At 37.0% G+C, this 18,381-nt stretch overlaps 1 protein-coding gene across 1 annotated transcript in view; it reads left to right on the plus strand.

Annotated features, from left to right (window-relative positions):
* Positions 1 to 18,381, plus strand: part of MDFIC2 (MyoD family inhibitor domain containing 2) — a 112,845-nt gene that overhangs the window by 58,593 nt on the left and 35,871 nt on the right. Inside the window, exon 3 of the mRNA XM_061129020.1 lies at positions 13,745 to 13,783. Coding sequence (XP_060985003.1) covers positions 13,745 to 13,783 — 39 coding nt within the window. The remainder of the gene's footprint in view (positions 1 to 13,744; positions 13,784 to 18,381) is intronic.

The following is an 18,381-nucleotide window of genomic DNA, read 5'->3' on the forward strand; positions in this document are numbered from 1 at the left end:
TTTTTTAATCAAATCACATCGAGACATGTCATTATTTTATAGTTTATCTTTCTCTAAATAGATTAAATTCTACTGAAAATCACTTTTTCAGCCAAACCAGCTATGTAGTTTTGGGGAATCCTTATTATTTGACAATATGCCCATTAAACCTGGCTTCCCCTGAAAAGAACTGTGTGCTGAAGGGGAAATACATATGTTCTTGTCTATAAATCCAAAGGGAACACAGTATTTTCTTGGTTCCATATTGCAAGATGCTTCCAGGACAAACGAAGGATTGCCAGTGGAAATTCTGGATGTTAGTTTGTGAAGTGTCCTGGGGAAGCTGGAAATTTTTGTAAAATAAAAACATACAGTAATTTGAAATTACACACATACACAGAATAAACCTTGCCAAACTGGCTGTTCTAAGACTATTTTTCCATCCAAATAGTTTAATGGTTTTTCTTTTAAGTATTAGTTGAAAATATTTACCTATGAGCTCAAAGGAATGTCCTAGAATTGACTGAATTTGGTTGGAAAACATTCTGAGTTTTTAAAACAATCATTCATTATGAAGAAAAATACAGAATGCTTTTTGGTCAGTAACAATTAAATCTGAAACATAGAGTATGGTATCTTCTCAATAACCTAAAAGAATGTCATTGAAAACAATAAAACTACAAGTAATTTAAAAATTATGTACTAAGAATAAAATAAATACAATGAGAAATTTAGGGCATCAGATACACGAGATGAGGAGAATTAAGGGGACCAACTCAAGAAGTTACGAGAAAATGTTAAAACTTCAAATCCCTCAAAATATTTATGGAACAGAGAAGAATAACTAGCAACAGATTGAAAAAGAAATCCCTTGGCTTTAACTACTAAATAGAAAAAGGGACACAAAATTTGCACAAGCTGACCATTTCTTTGTTTAAAAACAATACTTTAACAAACAACTCAAAGGCAGAAGTTCTCTCTTGATTTTTGACCAAAATAGCTCAACATCAGTTGGACTAGTGGATCTAATTATGTGCTAAAACTTAGACCACTTTGCGTACTGCTCACTTTTTTTGCCAGAAAATTCCCTCGCCCCCTCAAGAATGTTTTTTTATTAGCATTAGCAAATAAAGGAATTTTAGTTCTTTATTTTATGACCCCTGGCATCGGCAGTTACAATTTGAAATAACTACCGTATCTTAGCAACTTTAATCTTAACAAAATAAATACAGTAAGGAGCAAACAGGCTTCATGCCACATGAGTGTCTCATCACCATCCAGAAAAGGCAAGAGAGGAAATCAACAGAGGATGACTCTCAACGTGCTGGTACTCTGGAATTGGCAGCTCTCCAGTGGCCAAAAACACTACATTTTTTTTCCCCTTTTCATAGCAGGGGCACCTACAAGGCTGTATTTTAGGGGAAAATTCACTGTGATCTAATGGGGCAGTCATGAAAGAGGGAAGGGGAAAAGATGATTCACCTAAAAAGAAGGATATGAAGGGAAATTTTGAAATTTAATTATTTTCTGTTCCTTTTTCTCTTGGGACTTGGGGATCACAGCAATGGTTGCATTTCCCAAATTGGATCCAAACCAACACTTACTCTAGCACAGCATAAGTTCCTTTCATTAGACACTAACGCTCCAAATTATGACTGAAAATAAGAAGGAGGGCACTTACTAGATATTGAGTGAATGAATGAATCAATACATTTCTGAACTTTCAAGCCAGTTAGGAAATGTTAAAGACATAAAACTCTTGAAACTACTTCATACTCCTACAGAGATTACTTGAAGTATCTCTGACATACAATTAAATCCTTGTTCAACTTGGTCCAAACACAAGCATCCCTCTGAAGTTAGTCCTAGGCTGTGCAATTTAAAGGAGAGATCAGAGACCTTGTGGCTAGACAGACCTAAGTGGGGACCTCCACACCATCACTTTCTAGCTCTGTGAATTTACAATATTACATTTAACATCTCTGAGCTTCAGGGTATTCTTCAGCCAAATGGGATAAAACTCCATAGAGGTGACAAAGATGGTTGTGAAGTTGTCAACTGGAATACTGCAACTAAAGCTGCCTGATCCATTTCCTTTTAACATGATTTATCATCAATAAAATTGACTCACTTTCCTTCTCTTGATATCCTTTCCTCTGAGTTATAGAGGCCACGATCAGCAAACACATCATATATGGCAGCCTCCTCATTGCAATCCCGTTTGATGTTAACCAGGTTTATCACCACTCTTCAGAATGTGCTGCTCTTGAGTTCTTTGGCTTATTAAGTTCTGAATTACAAATGGACATCTTGGTTAAGCCTTGACTATCTCTTACCTGAAGAGATTCCCAGGTGGCTCAGTAGTAAAGAATCTGTCTTCAATGCAGAAGACATGGGTTCAACTCCCATGGTCAGGAAGATCCTCTGGAGAAGGAAATGACAATCCGCTTCAATATATGTCCCGAGGAAATCCCTTGGACAGAGGGATCTGATGGGCTATGGTCCATGGAGTCACAAAAGAGTTGGACTCAACTTAGCGACTAAATAACAACAAATCTCTTACCTAAACTAATAACTGGAAGAGCCCAAACAGTGCTCTAACCTTGTCTCCTCCCATCTGCTGCCAGCACTCTCTTCCTAAATTTGACCATATTTTTGCTCCTTCAAATTCTCTTTTCCATGATATTATGGGGCCTCCAAGTTCTGAGTTATGTCTATTTCTCAAGTCCCATTTCATGGAATTCCTGCTATGCTCTAGTCAAACCAATCTGCTTCTACTACTACTTCAGACCCAACACTTTGGTGATTGTTGCACTCCCTACATAAAATGTCTTTTCAATTTTTTTTGGCCAGTTGATAATTGCATCAGAATCCAACTCAACCATTATCTCCCCAGTGAAGACATTCCTGCAGTTGCTTTACAAGGGCGATAACATTCTATGTTGGACCATGTCTGTACAATATACTCTGTCTTTATAGCACTTAATTATAGTGCATAGTAATTATTCACTTTCTATCTCTCTCATTAGATCATGAGTCAAAGAGTCCTGAGGTCAGAGATTATGGTTTAGCATTCCCTGGCACAGTGCCTGCATGGAGCAGATAGTAAATGTTAGTTTAGGTCCTCTACCACTCTCCTCCCTATCCTTCAAATAATATAAAGATGGATTAAATTGCTCTGTTTGGACTTTTATTTTGATGAAGTTAACTGAAAATTCTACTTTATTTGTTAAGGTAATGTCTAACCTAATCTAAAAGAAGAGTAAGCATCTCTTTTTCACAGAAAGTAAATGGAAACTTACATTTAAGAAACAAAAAGTTGATATTATTTTTGTTCTCGATGAACTTTCAGCTTCTGGTTTCTTGATGACCATAATCCTGTTTTGTATGTTTGTTACCCTGAATCTTTTTTAAGGCCCTAACTTACTCTGCTTCTTGCTCTTCTCCCCTACATCTCTCTCACTTTATATACCTCCTTGGCAAATGATCACAGCATGTTTACAAGAGGAACAAAATCAAGTGATAATGATGATAGGAATAAAAAGGTTTACCTTTTGCTATTAAAGAGTCATTAAATTCTGAGTTTTGAAACAGATATAATGTTATATATCAAAATTCTAATACAATATACTTGCTGCTTGGTTCTGTGGTTCAGTGAAAGGTTAGTACAATGCCAAAGATAAAAATTCTATAAAGTCCTCTAAGAAAATGCTTAACTCACTTGTATAATAGATATCTCTCTCTCTCTCTCTCTCTCTCTATTGCTAAGTCATGTCCAACTCTTGCTAACCCATGGACTGTAGCCTGCCAGGCTCCTTTGTCCATGGGATTCTCCAGGCAAGAATACTGAAGTGGGTTGCCATTTCCTTCTCCAGGTGTATAATAGATAATATACATTAAATAATAAAGACTACATATGAAGTGCTCAAGAATATAGTTGAATAGCTGAAATTAAATATTTCTACAACTTGCCTGGTGGCCTTAAAAAATAACTTCACTAATTCTCCCCATCACCAGGAAACTTACCTCCAAATCACCCAGACCTAATCTAGCTCTATCCTTATAAGAAATACTATCTATACCCTACTGCTAAGATGGTATGACATTTCACCCTGTGCATGCTGAAGAATATCTCAAAATGGAAATTCTGCTATAGAGGGAATATTATCATTATGTCTGAAAATGGAGGGAAATGACAAAAAGTTGGAAGGAAAGAGAAAATCAATTCAATGGTGAGGGAATAAATTCATTCAAGCAGCATAGCTTAGACTCCTACCATTTGCTCTGTACAATACATTTAAAAAAAACTATCTATCCTTCATGGCAGCCATGGAGACAGACACCAACTATGACATGACCTGAGCCTTATATTGTTAAATATTCTGTCCAGGACTTATAATCATAAAATTGTGAGCAGAGTCAAATCTAAACATAATATTGTGTATTGCTATTCTTTGAGGAGAAAAGGGACTTAAAAATTTTAAGATGGTAAGGCTGTTGTAAGGACAACAAAAAGTTAAAGTTCTATTGGTTTTCCTCTAAAACTTTCTTTACCCCAATTATAATCTATTTTCTAAACAGTACACAAAGCCTTGCTTTTATAGTGAAGACTGCCAGATTAAATACAGGATGCCTAGTTAAATTTAAACTTCAGCTAAATGATGCATATTTTTTTAGTATTAAGTATGTTCCACATATTGCATGGGACCTACTTCTCCTAAAGCTTATGCATCATTTATCAAAAATGCAAATGTCACTAAGCATCCTGTATTTTTATTTGGTATTTTTAAATTTAATATGGTGGAGCTTCCCAGGTGGTGCAGTTGGTAAAGAATCTGTCTGTCAGTGCAGAAGACACAAGAGATGTGGGTTTGAACTCTGGGTTGAGAAGATCCCCTGAAGGAGGAAATGGCAACCCACTCCAGTATTTTTGCCTGGAGAATTCCATAGACAGAGGAGCTGGCGAGCTATAGTCCATGGGATTACAAAGAGTTAGGCACAATTAAATGCACGTACATACAACCCTATTTACAGGAGTGCCTATCCAATCATCAGACTCCCCACTTTGAGTTCACTTTGTGTGATTTTAATGAATGCAATGGATCAAACACTAACTGAATCAAAGCAGTCTATTCAGCCTCATGTTTACCACAACATTGTCAAGGCCTATAGACCTGGACAGCTAAGTTCCCAGCTCACTTTTCTAAACTACTTCTGTTAACAAAATGTGACCTTTCTATCCTCTTCTCCTGAAGAAAACAGAAATTTTCTAAAGGGATAAAAATATCCAAAATTAAAAATGACTATGAACTATTTCAGAATCTTGAGGCTGTCAATACTTGATGCTTTTAAATAGTTGTCATGGTTCACCCTAGACGCATCTGCATATTTCTGTGGTTTTTTTCATGGTGTGTAGTGAACTTTGATATCTTTGGGGAATAAAAGAACTCTCTATCTGTCTATCTACACATATATATTTAACAATGCAAGTTACTGTTATATAAATGTAGGCTGTTGTCAATTTCAGTTCCCTGCCATATCAAAAGAACAAAGCAGGCAGGAAGAGCAAGAGGATGATCTAATATGCCTACGCTAATAACAAACTCAGTGTCCTAAATTGGCAATGGCAGCCCTCTTCTACGGAGATTGTTTTTAACACCATCAGTAGACATTTTAAAAAATTGGATGGTGACAGGAAGAGTACATTTTAAATTGTCAACCTTCATGATGTCCTTTTGAAGAATAGCAATTACATAACTCAGGGAGCTTTATTTTGCATTTGAAAAAAAATACATATATCTAAAGGAGTCTGCAGGGTTGTGCAAGACTCCATATCCTGAATTATTTGTAGAGAATAAATCTCCTTATTTTTTCCTATAATCTCTTCTTTTTTTTTTTTACTCACTTCCTAGTTAAGGTGGGTATCAATAGTAAGTGATCAGTACAGAAGTAAAACTGCTTTGGATTTAAATTATTAACAAATTCATTTAAAAAGACTTTTAGCCATATGCTACTTCTTAACCATATTTAAAGTCCAGTTTTTCATTTTCTAAGGGTGGCATACTTTTTTTTCCATCTCTATGGCATTAAAAAGTTTACTTACAGTATTCTAGTATTTTTGTTAAAGTTTTAAATTGTTTCCTCTTGGGCAATGAGAGAAAGGAATGTTATGCAAGAATAAGTTTTTATCACACAGAAGTCATTTGGTCTTTTTCTGCTAATTCTAATCTTTTTTTTTTTTTTTTTAAATAATTTTAGAAAAGAAAACTCTTTAAAAAATGCAGACAATGCCAAAAGAAATGCATTTCAAGTACCCTAAATAGTTAATGTATTTTCTAAATGAATGATTTAAAATAGCTATTACAGGAGAGGAAATGAGCTTAGGTTTCTAGTAATGACTTCTCCTCTTCAAAATGAAATCTGTAAATCCCTGATTGCAATTCCAAATCCCCAAAGGACCAGCAGTTCTGGGACCAGAACTCACTGGCTTTATGTCTAATAGCACCAGATAAGTAGTATGATTTTTATATATGTAATTTGGGAGAATATTCAGAATTTATAGTCCTGGAGACAATTTATGAATGAATTTCCTTTTTAAAGTACATTATTCTAAAAATCAACTTTTCCATCCCGATTGTAAGCAGAGCACATAGGAATGTGGGAGGCATGGGTATATACATAGGGAGACATATGTATATATATTTATATATGCAAGCACACACATGCACGAAATATAAGTACCATTTTATTCATAAGAGCATAATGATTTGGCCTGTGATTGTTAATAAAAATGCATTTCTAACCATCAAATTTGAGTCTATTATTCTAAGTTAATTGCATTTGCCCTAAAGAGACTTACAGCTGGCTGTCAGCCTGTTTGTGTCAGTTTCATTTTATTCATCAGTCAATCTTGTCTCCTCTTCTTTTTATATTCCATATATTGATCAAACAGATTTGTTAGCATCCCTCCACAGTTTTCACATCATCAAAAAATTAAAAAATAACCTTGATTTTATCATCAAATACATTTGATGACTTCATTCATTTGTGGGCTATCTTCACTGCTATTTCAGCAGCAAATAGATACCCTGTGGACAGGCCCATAAGACTGCCATTAAATATAACAGATGTAACTCACTCAAAGAGGCACTGAGAGAAAGTCAAACAGGAGAAAGTTTACACGCTAGTGGTCGGCAGCATCTCCGCTTTTCAGTTGAAATAGAGATACACATCACCGTAAACATTAGTTCTTTACTGGAGTGTACTATGCAGTAAAAGGCATCTTGTTAAAATTCATCCTCAGAGTAGAATGTACTATGAGGTGGTGAAGTGGATTAAAGAAATAAATGGGCACCATGTTCCCAGTGGAGCCAAAGAAAACCGGTGGGTGAAACAGAAGAGCAGGGAGGTTAGGGTAGAAACGTAGTTAAGGTGAAAATCTGTGAAGAATTAGAATTTTACTTATGTGAGTCAAGTTGCTTAGACGGGAGATAAAAGGCATCACAGGGTGAGGAGATAATTAGCTGATCAGAAGCAAAGCAGTTTAAAAAGTGACCCTTACCTCCTCTGTTACTCAGTCTAAGAAACTATAGACAATTATTACAGTATTTTCTCCAGGGATGTATGATACAGTTTCTCCACATAGCCTCTGAAACACAAAGCTCTCTCAGCATTGTCATTGCGTTGCCTGAGTTCAGTGCTTTTTATGGAAATTCCTTACATCACACCAGCCTTGTCTTTCAACCTTGCTTTAGATCAATGATTCTCAAATGGGGTGATTTCACGCCCCCCAGGGGACATCAGGAATAAACACCTGCAGATGCTGGGGGAAGGTGTTACTAACATCTGGTGAGTAGAGGCCAGTGATGCTGCTGTACACCCCGCAATGCACAAGACAGCACCCACAACAAAGAACTAGCCAGCCCCAGAGGACAATAGTGCCAAAGTTAAGAAACCCGGCTTCAGATGGCTGACTGAAACACAGTTAAAGCTACAAAACAAAAACTCCATCACAGTTCAGCAGCAGTGCAGTGAGGAGGATTTAGCAACTCTGAGAAGCAGAGAGCAGTCCAGCTATTGCACACAGAATTTCACACTCACCTATTAAATAATACAATTCATTACCCAGACCCCAGGAACAGTGGAGCAAAATACAACCCCGATGTTAAGGAGAACCAAGAAAAATGAAAATCATTGCTTGATAGAAGATATTTCAAAGACTTCCAAGACAAACCAACTGAAAAATCCCCAATAAAAAGACTCAGCAAGAGAAAATTGTGTCACAGCCCCTAATCCTCAACAGACCTTAACAAGATGTTCATGAGCCAAAGACTCATGTCTACAGAAGACAAAAGACATAGGAGACAATCTAATCAGAAGAAGGGTTATCGTTAAGAGGCAGGAGAAAGATAAAATGGATTCCTCCACCTTACAGTTAGGACTCCTAAAGAGAATAAACAGAAATGGACTCAAAACCGTGTTACAGTAACTGTTAAGTCTTTCTGCTCTTGGGAAATTAATATTTAGGTTAGACTCGGGGCAATATTTTTAAAACGTTTTTTTGATGAGTGCTTTTACCCCACCTGACTAGACACCCCTGCCTGGCACAGATGGCCAAGACATTTGCTTTTTTAAATACTCCATATTTCCACAGCCACCCACCAGACAAAAATTAGATTACCAATGCTTGTGTAAACTTTCCAAGCTCTGACACAATAAGATTCCAGGAAATGTACATGCACAGCTAAAAGAAGCATTATACATAATGCACTGTAATTCCAACAGACAAGTTGCTATCTTCGATAGATATACACATTTTCCATGCCAAACACATGAACGTCAATACATTTTTCTCAAGTTAAAATGGAAACCATTTAACAGATATAATGGGCACAATGAATTTCATTTTGCATTACTAATGCAGCAGAGGAGGAGGGAAGCTTTGGCAAGGATTGCAGTAAGACCAAGAAAAACAGGAAACAACTTAGAAGCTAACATGGCTATATAAGCTATTGCCCCAAAATGTAGTCACGAAACTCAAGGGCAACTGAGACTTCATAGTCTCAAAACTCTAAGTTCATGTAAACAAATTTTTGACTTATGGGAAAAAAGTGAAAAATGGACAAAAGAGTGGTTGTATTTTTGGAAAAAGGTCAAGAGAGTGTCATCATGTTTGTTTGTTTTTTAAGCACCATTCCTGAAGAGATGTTATCATGACCGACTTGAATTTAGGGGAGATAAATTGGAGGTGAAGGAATTAAATGATGTGTCATGTGAAAGGGAGTTATAAGAGTAATCCAGGAGCCTAAATCCCTAGCTTCTGCTTTCACCACTGGAAATATGTATCCTCCAAGTCTCCTGCTCATCATTGTTAAAAAAATAAAACACTAAAAACAGCATTTATTTCATTGGCCCTTACCTTTAAGTCTTTTTGGCACCTAAAATAGTTTATTTCAGTCACTGCACACCAAAGAATTTTTGGTGCCATCTACTAGATTTAATGGAGAAGGCAATGGCAACCCACTCCAGTACTCTTGCCTAGAAAATCCCATGGACGGAGAACCTGGTGGACTGCAGTCCATGGGGTCGCAAAGAGTCGGACACGACTGAGCGACTTTTTTTTTTTCACTAGATTTAAACAGTAAATTCTGAAGCTTTAAACAAATGCTATTATTTCGACAAATGCTATTTAGACAAAGCCATTTAAAATAGAGGTTTTGAGCACAGGGTTACTGCAGTCAGGCAGCCCTCACTTCCAGCCTTGTGTCACCAACACAGCTTAATGCGCAAGCTGAGTGAATCTGAGTAAATTCTGTTACCAGAGTTTCAGTTTCTCTATCTATAAAATGGGTGTATAATAGGCCTTATATTAATATTTTTTGGGGGGTATCAGACAGTGAAAGTCACTCAGTCATGTCCGATTCTTTGTGACTCCAAATTCTCCAAGTCAGAATACTGGAGTGGTTAGCCTTTCCCTTTTCCAGCAGATCTTTCTGACCCAGCAATCAAACTGGGGTCCCCTGCACTGCAGGTGGGTTCTTTACCAACTGAGCTACCAGGAAAGCCTTTTTGTGGAGGGGGGGATTAAATGAGATCATGTGTGTAAAACAGGTTAATTAACTGCAGTAACGTCTAGCAGTGGGCTTCCTTTGTGGCTCAGTGATAATCTGCCTACCGTAATGGACAGGGAAGCCTGGCCTGCTGCAGTCCATGGGGTCACAGAGAGTTGGACATGACTGAGCAACTGAACTGAACCAATGCAGGAGATGCAGGTTCAATCAGTGGGTTGGGAAGATATCCTGGAGAAAGAAATAGCAAGCTACTCCAGTATTCTTGCCTGGGAAATTCCATAGATAGATGAGCTTGGTGGGCTATAGTCCATGGGGTTGCAAAAGAGTCAGACACAATTTAGGGACTAAACAACAACAACAACAAAGTCTAGCAGCAGGAGGGACCCTTTCCAGGGTTCAAGTCATAGCTTCCAGGCTCTGTGAACTAGGATAAAATCTTAGTTTAATCCCCCTCTAAAATGAGGATAATAATAGTAATATCTAAAGTAATTATATATATATATATAATTATATAATAACACCAATAATATCTAGGATTGTTACAAGAATGAAAATGAGATAAAAATAGTAGACTTAACAATTTCTAACCTAAAGCACATTGCATTTTATCCACAATCATGTTTCCATCATATTTGCAAAGAGGACTTAACATCTTTAGTATTAGGCTCCAAAATAATTGATGAAATGTAAATGGAAAGAAACAAATTGAAGAAAAAAACATAAGACATTCTTCATTGTGTTTATCATGAGTTCCAGCAAGGACTTGCATTTCTTTGATTTCCTTGTTCTCTTAGAAAATAAAAAGCACATCTCAACACAGTGAAGCTTTAAAAGTGGATATATGACAATATTTTAAAAGATTTGACCTAGCAATTCTTTAGAAAAGCACCTACTTCCAGAAATTGATGACTTTTTTGGCTAATGTGCATATGTGGTGCTTCATGTAATGACAGAAGTCAGTACCACCAGTCAGTCCCGTGGCTGAAAACGATGTGCCAGCAAATTGGTTACGAGGTGTAAAAAATGGTGGACACAAAAAGTGAAGAATATCTTTGACTGTGAAAGGTCAAGATGACTTAGTAAGCTATTAACTTGGCTCATTTTTCAAATGATGAATCAACTTTTATGAGAAATATTCAGTGTTTTCAAACTGCTTATCAAGATCCTAATTCTGTCATCATAAAGACCTATATAACTCAAAATTTTAGAATACCACTTAATATGTTAATTGTTAAATTACAGTGATATGAACTAGAATATGAAGATAACTCAAACTTTCAACTTGTTTCTCTCTTCCAATGCAGAATAAACTTTTCCAAATAAGGGGCTTCTAAGGTGCACAATGTTTAGCCAGATAAAAAATAAAACAGATTGGTATGATAGTCAGCAATAGAAAGAGAAACAAATTAAGTACTTATAATTAAAGCTTGAGGAATGAAAGAATTCACACTTTCTCAGAGCTATTATTTCAGACAGTCTGGTGTCAGAATTAAAAGCCAACCAGTGCATCTGTTTATATTGCCAAGGATTTTCACAGTAAGAAGGGATAGGAAACACATATTTTTTAATTAGGGTCCAAATCCCAAAGAACACCAAAAAAATAGTATGTCAAAAATAAATGTTCTTGTGATTTGTATTGTCCAATGTCCAAACAAAGACAAAAAATTATGTTTCTTACTTCTCCTTCACAAACACAAGTGAAAGAAAAAAAAAAAGTAATTCTGTTGCTTTGGCCACAGACTCCTTTTTTTTTTTTTTTTTTTTTTTGTTATTCTGCTTGCTTCTGGCTTAGCTACTGCTTTTCTTTCCCAGGATGAAATAATATAGGAAAAGCTGATTAAGGAAGGTTTCATTCACAGGAAGGTTCACCAAGATGGCTCAGTTACCAAGCCTTAAAAGCTGAATTACAGTGACACCCTAAAATGACCATTTTACACTTTAAAGTACATCTCCTATCTGAAAACTGTGAGTTAACTCTTCGCTTATCTTGAGCTCTGAGTTAAAGGAAAGTCCTCTTTAAAATACACACTGATGGACTGAGCACCATAGTACTCAAATCTTCCATTAGCTTAGTTTTACTTCTCACCAGCAAAATCTCAGGTTATTTCCTGCAGTTTCAAAGATCACTCTTTTGTCAGCAGGAAAAAATATATAAAAAAGTAGTATTCTAAGTACAAAAATGAATAGACATCTTTCCCTCATCTATTTACTCAACAGATATTTATTGATCATCTATTATTTGTCATATGCTGGGTTCGTTGTTGGGAAAGACATCAGTGCATATAGCATGTAATCACAACACAGGGCGTTATGATCTCTAATAGGAGAAGTATAGAGTTCTGAGAAGTGTGTACCAGCATAAGTAGACTAGGATAGATTTAAGAGATGATCGGCCTTCATATCTTTTATTTGATAGAGGAGGAAGCCCAAGATCTAGAAAGACTGAACTTCATAACCACAGAGCTCTTCAGTAGGGAAAAAAAAAAATATATATATATATATATATATATATCACAGAACTAGAATTAATGTCTCCAAATTCAAATCTCAAATTCCTTATAGAGCAACATACTTCTTTCCATAACATAATTTTCCCCCAAACAATAATGTCAAACCATGAATGCCAAGGCAGTTGACTAAAAGTTAGAAATGTGCTTTTAGACCTAAGAGTCAACATTCTTCCTAACTGTATGACATTCCAGATGATGGAGAGGGAGGGCTCAGAGGTCAGACCCAATAGGATCCTAATCTTAAATCGACCACATCTAACCAGCCAGTGACCTTCAGCAAAGCACCTACTCTGAAAATCATCTTGATTTTTTAAAAATCTTCTAAGTCAGAATCAGAGTACTTACATGAAAGGGGTAAATGTCATGAAAGAGTTGAATTGAGTAGAAACTCAATACACATATATTTTTGTCCCCTCTTCTCACTCAAGTAAATTGAATAAAACTGATGAAAGACCAGGTCACCAAAAACCACATCTCAGTTTATTTCTTACCAGACATTTTAGCACAAAATCCAGCCTCCAATTTCTACTCTGTGAATGTTTTAGGAGTTATAAAGCAGAGACTAAACAAATGAATTTAGAGAATTTCATCAGCATACATCCTATAAAAAGAGATGGGAAGGAAACAGAATCAGATAAAGTTATTTAAACCTCCTACATAATGTTGCGAGCCTCTTTCCATTATGGAAACCCAAGTAGCATAGGTAAAGGGAACTTATAGATTCTCATATCTAGGATCTCCAAAAGTAGATGAGTTTCAGGAGTAAGAGAATCCACGTACTCAAATGACAAAGTTAATGCCCTGCTTTGACGGCTATTTGGCTCCCTGTTTTAGCTTTATTCTCAGATTTTTATACTAGGCAAGAAAGATAACTTTTATCAGTTATCTTCAATGTCACAAAAGAGGAGAGAACTCTCACTTTCAGGGAACAACCTGACAGGTACTACCTGGTTCTTAGAGCTGGCCCACAAAGCCCCACCATGGCTGGGTCACACAGGATGTAGCTTACCATGTCTCTGTGCATGGAAGAGGGATGGACAAGACCATTCCACTCATACTATGTGGAACAGGTCTTCTTTTAGAAAGTGGGGTTCTCTTCCCGGATAAAAAAGGTAAACATATCCTGGAAAGACAAAAAAATTGGATATTCGTGCAAATAATTATTTTTAATTTCCTTTATTTTAGGATTATCCAGTTCAATTCCAAGTCCTCTGGAAGACCCTGGTAGGTTCATTTGATTTCTTTGTAATAGCTTCCTGTACTGGATAATGGGCACTTTGGTGTTATATGTTAAGGGAAGGACTCCATCTTTGTGAGTGTCCACAGTATAGTGGCCACAGCACTGGTATACACATCATCACACATCTGCATTATTCAAAGTACACCACAATCAGTTTTTTTCTTTGAAGGTGCTTATAAGCCTATCTCTATATACATGTTACATAACAAAAGTTGAAAAAATCATGTTCTCATTCATACATTACGCTTATTCAGAGTCTTCCTATTTAAGACCCTGTGTTTCACTTTAAGGGATGGAAAAAAATTCAGTCTCTGTTCTTGAAGGATTAAGTAATTTCTAAGATACCACTTTAAGCTAGAATTAGCCAAGAAGAACCCATGTATAACTAACATTTGAGCTGGGTTTGAGGGATAAGTAGAAGTTTCACTGTTAGGCATGTACAAAGAGGCCAAGAGAAAATGTGAAATGTGATTTCTCATTTAGTTAAAAGATGACACAGAGAAATAGGGAATAAATAGCAAGGGAGCTTTTAAACATTCAGTAATGAAAGTCTGCCTAATATGTGGTGCTCCTGTAGGAGGCTATACTGGGCCACAGTCCTCTATGAAGAGGTTGGGCTAAATGAACAAGACATATTAATGAGGGAGTAAAAAGCCAGCGTCACGTTAACAAATGCAGTATGGTCCATTTATATTAAGTAAGAATCAGGCATGTATATGTTCATCAGTTTAGGTGAAAAATCTAGAAAAGAGTTATCCCCAACCAAAAATAGGAACCACCTCCATAAAGAGTAGTAAGAATGAAGCAAGCAGCAGGGGTGAGGTGAGAATTTTGCTTTTCTTTTACACTTCCATATCACTCGAGCTCTTTTTTTCCACAATAAAATTGTAACTATGCATTGCTTGCTTAAAATATAAATATTGTTTATATAAAAGGGAGTTTTGATTAAAATAAGGGTCAAAAAAAACACTGGCAGGATAAGAAGTGTGGACTTGTAAGAATTACAGTTCTTGTTATTTTTGGTTGTCATTAGGGCAGGTAGCTAAAAACCTGAGCTATATATTAGGAAGAATAACATTTGGTAGATGGGAATATCATTGAGCCAATCAACAGATAGGCAGGTAGAACTCTTTGGAGGTCATTACATAGATAAACACATCTATTCTGTATATGTATATATAAATTAAACAAGTATATATACTTTATACTTTAAATATACACATAGTTATATACTTTAAATGTATACATATTTATATACTTTGAATATATATTTTATATATATATTTGGGGGGGGGGCAGGGCGGGGTGTATACTGCACAGTACGTAGGATCTTACTTTCTCAGCCAGGGATTGAACTCATGTTCCCTGCATTGGAAGTGTGAAGTCTTAACTACCAAACCACCAGCGAAATCCCACAAATAAATTTTATATAGCAGGCTCTTCCAAATATACATAATGAACATATTAAAATGAATAATAAGAGTTAGGGAGAGAGAAGATAGACTAGTTCTTTTCTGAATATAGTGATTTTAAGATATGAAAGAAATGCCTTTTGGGACACTTGCTTGGGAAATGTCTTAAAGACAACATATCTGGATATGGAGAGCACAACAAGCAGAGTCTGATTTCAGTTTAATGTGGCGGTTATCTACATGAAGAAGAGAGGTGAAGTAATAAATGACATCAAAGGTCATCAAGAAATAGATGAGGTCAGCAAGGGAAAGAGTGAACAGAGCCTAAGGCAAGGCTTTGAGAAAGATCACCCATTAAGAGAAACAATGCACTGGCTCATTTATTCACATTTTTTTTTTCAAGGATCCTGAGCCTAACACTGTAAATTTCAAGTAGAATATAGTGGTAGAAAAAATGGCCTGGTGACTGCCTACAGGCAGCTTCTATCCACTGCAATGCAAACATCTACTAACATTAACTGAGCACTTAATGACTTCACAATGGCACTGAATTATCATATCAACCTTCAGAGCAGTGTTGTCCTATCTCCACTCTATGGATGAAGAAATGAGGCTTGGTGAGGTGGCCAATCTGTTCTAAGTCATGCAACTATGAAGTGGCAGGGACTTGATTTGATGACCAAGTTTGTGTGCTTCCACAACCCATAAACCTGTGTAACACTGTGAAGTGGCCAGCCAAGGGGTCACAGAAGAAATATCAGAATGGGGGGAAAAAAAAAAAAACAACACCAACAACAGCATTCTCTGCTAAAAAAGACAGGGTCAGAGTCATGGACCTGACTAACCATGTTATCAAGGAGGGGGAAAACTGATGAAAGATCATTGACTTGATTATTAGAAAGTCATGTATTCATTTATTTTTCCACTCAACCAATGTGCATTAAGCTGCTAGCATGTATTACCACAAGGGCTTTGAAAGATCAATTTTACTTGGTGAGGATGGAAGCCAATCGTGAAGGATCAAGGAATGAGTAGATGGTAAAGTCGCTTGTGCTAAGGACCCCTCTGAGTAATTGGGTGATTGAAAAATTAGCTTTAGAAGGCTTTTCAGGCCATAGTACACCTAAGTCAGCCTGCAGAGGCAGGACAGAGTCAGTAGAGAGTGTGAAAATACAGGGAAAGGGGATCATGGTGAATAAAGACGCATCCTGTGGACAGCAGAAGATAAGGAGATGCAAACTCCTGATACAAAAGGTCATGTTAGAAAGGAGAAGGGCCTGTTTTCCTCTCCTAGGGGAAAAAAGGAAATATAAAGGAAAGAATAAATGTTGCTGTCAAATGCAATCGTAGGACACTGTACCAATAAGATTTTATTTGCACACATTTGGACAGCAGTTCTCAACCCTGGCTACATACTAGACTCATCTTGGCAGTTGTTACAAACTGTGATGCTTTAGACTGAACTCCAGACCAATTAAATCAGAAAAAAAAATGTGAGGTTTCTTCAGGCTAAGGATATCCAAGGCTGTAAAGAGGACTTGGCAAGGTGTGACTAGGTGGAGAGAGGAGGGAGGCATTACTTGAGTAAAATCTGAAAAGCTAGGAACCAATAAAGGAATTAATTTGCCAAAATAAAGTAAGGAAGAACTGGTGGTGGGGGGTGGGGGCAGAACAGAAACTCTGCTATGTGTGTGGATCACAAAGGATCCCTACAAATTTTCAAATTACTGCAAAGCAGATACATGTGCATGCCATTACATACAACCATAACCTGTACTAAGCACAGGTCATAACAGTACTACTCTCTTTTGTATTTCCAATTTCCATCAGAGTCCCTAGCATGCAGTAGATACTCAATAAACATTAGGTAAATGAATGACTTAATAAACAAATGTGTAACTCAGATGGCAGCACAACCCTCTCTTCAAGTGTCTAGAGTCCTTGGGAAAAGCAAAATTGTCTCATACTCAATCCCAAGTCACTCACTGCAAATACCTTCCTTGTCTCAGATCTACATGGGGCCTAACAGATTTTTACTAAAGTTTAAAGTAAGGAAACAAAGGGGAGAAGGGCTTTATCAGCAAAACTTACAAGCATTTTAAAATTTGCTATTTGTTGTTGTTCAGTCACTCACTTATGTCTGACTCTTTGAGACCCCATGGACTGCAGCACACCAGGCTTCCCTGTCCTTCACCATCTCCTGGAGCTTGTTCAAACTCATGTCCGTTGAGTCAATGATGCCGTCCAACCATCTCATCCTCCGTCGTCCCCTTCTCCTCCTGCCTTCAATGTTTCCCAGCATCAGGGTCTTTTCTAATGAGTCGGCTCTTTGCATCAGGTGGCTATAGTATTGGAGCTTCAGCTTGCTGAAGATCAGTCCCTCCAATGAGTGTTCAGGACTGATCTCCTTTAGGATGGACTGGTTGGATCTCCTTGCAGTCCAAGGGCCTCTCAAGAGTCCTCTCCAACACCGCAGTTCAAAAGCATCAATTCTTCGGCATTCAGCCTTCTTTGTGGTCCAACTCTCACATCCATACATGACCACTGGAAAAACCTTAGCTTTGACTATACAAACAGCCATACTGTTAACTATGTTACTTGGCCATTCTCACTGGCCACTGTTCCATGGTGAGTCCTTGCCTCCTGCCACCTTGCTGCACTTTTATTTCCTTCAAGCTTCACCAGTACCATCCAAATCTCAAATTTCACCTGTTCTTCTTTAGAACAGTTTAACTATGACTGTCTCCTACACCATGGCTTTGGGGGGGAACTCACTTTTAGTATTCAAACTTACCTAGAATTTTTTTTTCGCCAAACAAAATGGTAGATATTAACCCTATGCTTTTTAGGGCCCCAAAGTTTTATGGCCAATTATGATTTTAAATGACCATTTCCTCCTCCTTTTCATATAAGAGAATGAATCATCTGGAGAAGACAAATGGAAAATCTCCAACCCAATAATGAATGAGGCCCAATGAGAGAATAAACATTTGTTATTGGAAGTCCATAAAATATGTATATAATTACTGTTGAGAATAATCTTTACCATCCTTACTGGCGAGTCTCAAAATCAATGTCTTTGTCTGTGAATGTCATCACCGTACCCAGTTACATGAGCAGTGATGTGAATACAGCGGGCGCTCAACACACACCAATCATGAGGATACAGG

This window comes from Dama dama, chromosome 24, assembly GCF_033118175.1.
Source record: "Dama dama isolate Ldn47 chromosome 24, ASM3311817v1, whole genome shotgun sequence".
Lineage (NCBI taxonomy): Eukaryota > Metazoa > Chordata > Mammalia > Artiodactyla > Cervidae > Dama > Dama dama.